This window comes from Mandrillus leucophaeus, unplaced genomic scaffold, assembly GCF_000951045.1.
Source record: "Mandrillus leucophaeus isolate KB7577 unplaced genomic scaffold, Mleu.le_1.0 Scaffold290, whole genome shotgun sequence".
NCBI classification, from domain to species: Eukaryota; Metazoa; Chordata; class Mammalia; order Primates; family Cercopithecidae; genus Mandrillus; species Mandrillus leucophaeus.
Genome location: NW_012103032.1, coordinates 420,813 through 425,338, shown reverse-complemented (window position 1 = coordinate 425,338; position 4,526 = coordinate 420,813). Strand labels below are relative to the sequence as shown.

General features: G+C 48.8%; 1 protein-coding gene across 1 annotated transcript in view; it reads left to right on the top strand.

The window, feature by feature from the left end:
• DUSP3 (dual specificity phosphatase 3) overlaps positions 1 to 4,526 on the top strand; it is a 21,416-nt gene extending 16,890 nt beyond the window's left edge. Inside the window, exon 3 of the mRNA XM_011985861.1 lies at positions 854 to 4,526. Coding sequence (XP_011841251.1) covers positions 854 to 1,059 — 206 coding nt within the window. The 3' untranslated portion in view covers positions 1,060 to 4,526. The remainder of the gene's footprint in view (positions 1 to 853) is intronic.

Here is a 4,526-nt window from a genome sequence, read left to right as displayed (position 1 = left end):
TTTTTGAGACGGAGTCTCGCCCTATCACCCAGGCTGGAGTGCAATGGCTCAATCTGAGTTCACTGCAACCTCCGCCTCCTGGGTTCAAGCAATTATCCTGTCTCATCCTTCCGAGTAGCTGGGATTACAGGCACATGCCACCATGCCTGGCTAATTTTTTTGTATCTTTAGTAGAGATGGGGTTTCACTATGTTGGCCAGGTTGGTCTCGAACTCCTGACCTCGTGATCCACTTGCCTCGGCCTCCCAAAGTGCTGGGATTACAGGCATAAGCCACTGCACCCGGCCCCTTGCAGGCTTCTGACAGCACAGATGGGTTTCACCCACTTTCCTACTCTGTGGGCTTGTCCACCTCATATCTGTGTGCTGCCTCCATGTTGCTTCTGCTAAGTGGTGGGCTGGTCATTCTTTGTATTTATCCTTTCTACTGTGGATAGAAAGGCCTTTGGGGGTTTCTAGCTGGGGTCCATGATGTACAGTGCTGCCTATGAATATTCTGACCCATGTTCGTGAAAGTGAATGCATATCTCTATTGGACCTGGGCCTGGGAGTGGGATTGCTGGGCCAGAGGGGATGCACGTGTTCAGTTTGAGGAGATGCCGCCTTGCCACACAACTTTCCAAAGCGGTTGTTCCAATTCACACCCCACCTCCCCCAGCCATGCAGAAGAGTTCCAGTTGCCCCGTATCTTCACCAGCACTTTGGGTTTTCCATCCTTTTCATTTTAGCCATTCTGGCGGGCACACAGTGGCGTGACATTGTGGTTTTAAGGGGCACGTCACAGAAGAGTCTTGACCGATGCCATGGTGTGATGGGACGTCCCCAGCTCACCGCGTCTCCCCTGTTTCTTACAGGCCGGGTGCTCGTCCACTGCCGGGAAGGTTACAGCCGCTCTCCAACGCTAGTTATTGCCTACCTCATGATGCGGCAGAAGATGGATGTCAAGTCTGCCCTGAGCATCGTGAGGCAGAACCGTGAGATTGGCCCCAACGATGGCTTCCTGGCCCAGCTGTGCCAGCTCAATGACAGACTAGCCAAGGAGGGGAAGTTGAAACCCTAGGGCATCCCCGCTGCCTCTGCTTAGAGGTCTGCCGGGGAGGCCGTGGGCAACGATGTCCCGAGCTGCCATGTTTAGGAAACACACTGTACCCTGCTCCCAACATCACAAGGCACTTGTCTACAAGTCTGTCTCAACACAGTCCTGGGCCACTTTCCCCACCCTGGGGAGTACACAAAGAAGCTTGCCAAGGGGGGCGTCCTCGCTCCCCAGTTGTCCTGTTTCTGTAACTTTCGATGTCTTTTCCCTAGGATGGGGGCTCAGAGGGGGAAGGCCTGTGGCCTGCATGCTTCCCGATGGCCCAGGGCAGGAGGTGTGTGGAAGCGTAAGGCCTAGGATGCTCATAGAGGTCCCTCATGATCTCCCTTCCCCTACTCCCAAATCCTCTCTTGAGTGGGGACCTCAACACCTTGAGCTCTAGTAAAGGAACTATGCAAATGCAGGCCACTCTCCCCGCCACGTCTGTGCCCCCCACTGTCCCCACAGCCTTCCACACCCTGTACATAGGCAGAGCTCTCACGTCTTGAGGTCCGGAGCTGGGGCGGGGGTGTCTGTCAGTCATTAGTGGATGGAGATTCCCATAGCAAGGCTGCATTGAATGATTTCCTTAGGAAGAATGGTCCCTACACAAAGAGGCCTTGTGTGGGCAAACCTGGAGAACCCTCCTAAATCCATAGAGTTTTCAAAATGTGAATCTTTGGAAGCCTTGAGTTCAGAATCTGCTGCTCTGGAGTATTTCGCTTTGACCTTATCTCAGTCACTTCATTTTTGAGAAGAGCGATGCCTTGGGCATGCTTTCTTTTTTTTTTTTTTTTTTTTTCTCTTTTAGAAAACAGGGTGTTGAAGTCCAACCTATTTAAAAACCCCACCATTTGGAGAATTACAAGGGTTTTGTCCTGAATTACAGCGCTGGCAAGCCCAGGACACTCGTGCTAACTGCTTTTTGTCTCGGTTGCTATTCCAAGAACAGAAGGAGGAAGTTGGCCAATTACAGCGTGTGTGCATGGGTGTGTGGGGGGTGCCTCTCAGAAATGCGGCCAGAAGACAGCAGGGAAGTGAAAAGTCCCAGGCACACACCCTGCCCATTGCAGGTGGCTCTTAGAGCTCTCTGGTGCCAGCATGGGATTCCTGAAGTGACTCAGCCAGGCAGACACGAGACATGGCAGAGTATCCAAATGGATCCTTTACTGGTGGTAGAGCAAAAAAACCCAAACACAGTCAGCCTTTCAAAAGACTTTCTAAGGATGATATTGGAATGCACTAGCCCTCACATGTGTATGCACATTTGCCAGAATATAAGAGTTTTGTTTTAAACACAGTCTTGTTAGGATTTTACATTATTGTTATTATGGAAAGTGATTGTGATGCTATTTATCTTCAGGGTCACTCTGGGCAAAGAGAAGGTCCTCAGCCATGCCCCCAGCCCTTGCACATAGTTGTCTGATAAAAGTTTAAGAAATTAAACGCTTTTTGAGCACCAAATATACATAGGGCATTGTTCTGGTGGGTGTTTCACGCTCCCAGAAGCCTGAATTCATGGTAGGATCACTTGCAAGGCCTTGTGAAGGAATCTTACCTAAAATGAAATATCAGGGACTTTTGTTGACTATTTACAACTCAGTTTTACATTTAAATTCAGGCAGTGTTAATATGCCAAGGTGGGGAATGTGCCTTTTTCAGAGTTGGCCAGGAGCTCCTGGCTGGGACACGGAGAAGCAGGTGTGGTGTAAGGCCTCACTCCCGGCTATGAAGGTCTCTGATCACACAGGAGCAGTCCTGCCCAGCATGGTCATTTGCTGTCCACTTTTCTCTGTGACCACAGCAGCCCTGAACAACTAGGATGTGTCTTCTTCTCCAGATAGTGAAAAAAGTGTCCAGATAAACCCACCTAAGTGAAATGGCCATTCTCTAAACTGGGTACCTCACTGCACAGCTTCCAGGTAGCCTTCCAACTTAATCTAACTTGAGCCTCACAATAACCCTGTAAAGTCAGTAGAGCTTGTTCTTGCATTGTGGCCTTTATTAAAAAAGGAATTGAGGTTCAGAATGATTAAGGGCATGGCCCCCAGGGTTGTCCACCTCTATAAGGTGGAGCTGGGTAAGATTTTGGGTTTGCTGCTCCCTGAAGCTGGATTCTTTCATATGATACTCTTTTGCAAGAAAAGGGCTCCCTGGGATTTCCAGGTGTACTGCACATGCCCTTGATCCAGCCCCGGAGAAGCAAGTAAAAAGGGTGGGTCCCTCATAGGCTAGAACGTGCAGCCCTTTCTCCAGGTGGGATGTAGTACCCCTAAGTAGAGCTTTCTGCTCTGCTCCTGGAAGAGGCTAGGGAGCTGGGGCTGGGGCTCCCCTCCCATGCCCAGGAAGTGGTCAACCCATGGGACAGGCACAGCTACTTACGTGAACACAGCAGGTTGGTGTGGCTGCCTAACTAGGACCTCTCGAAAGCCTCTGTGGGGGCATGAGGGAGAAAAGACCACTGGGAGAATTACTGCCTTTACTTTGGAACTACTTTTATGCTGATAACTTGGGATTTCTTGATAGTCCTTCACCCCCAAAACCCCGTATTTACTTAACGAGATTTAGCTCCTAGTTCTTCAAGTAAAATAAAAGTCTCTTGTGTAAGAGCCAACACATGCCCAGTTGTGGATGGGAGCTGTTCCTGGACAGCCTTCTACCGCCTGGGAAGTGTTGGAACAGGAACTCAGGGTGCCCTGACCCCCTCCCCAGACCTGATCCCTTTCTTTGCCAGAGCACCATCCAGGCAAAGTTAGAGCGCCAAATGGTTTTCTTCTCAATCTGAAAGCAGTATACCGTTCCACAGGCTGGTCTGTGTCCCTGCCACTCTGAGTTATCCAGAAACCACCACCTACAAATGAGGGGACTCATCTAGAAGACCTCTAAGGTCCCTTTTGGCTCTGAGGGGGTCTCTAATAATCCCCACTTGGAATTAAGCACCGCAAGGAAATTATAGGTATGTGAGTCATAATGTGATGGCCAGCAGGTGGCGCTGCCTTCCACCCATGGTGATGGATGGTTCGGAAAGGGAATGTTGGGGCCTTTTGTGCCACAAGTTAAGATGCTACTGTTTTAATAAAAATAAATAAAGCACTGATCTTCAATATGAAGACATGAGCTTTTCTCGCAGGAAATTTTCTTTTTCACAGAACTGGTATCAGGAATCACTGAAGGGCTAACAGTGATGGTCCTTCCAAGTCAAGGTTTTAACCTGATTGGAAATAGAAGACATTTCAGGTTGAGAGAACAGATTGGTTGGAAGCTTAAATTTTGTTGCCTCTTAACTCCGCCAGATTTTAGGGTAATTTGATTGTGAAAGAGTGAATTTTCTGGATAGAAAAGGGAGAGCTACCAAATTGTTTTTTTCTTTTTTAAAGGAAGTTTAATGTCCATTGTATCACAAATCAGTGTTAAAACACCAAAACTGTAGCCAAAATAAATGTCTTACATTA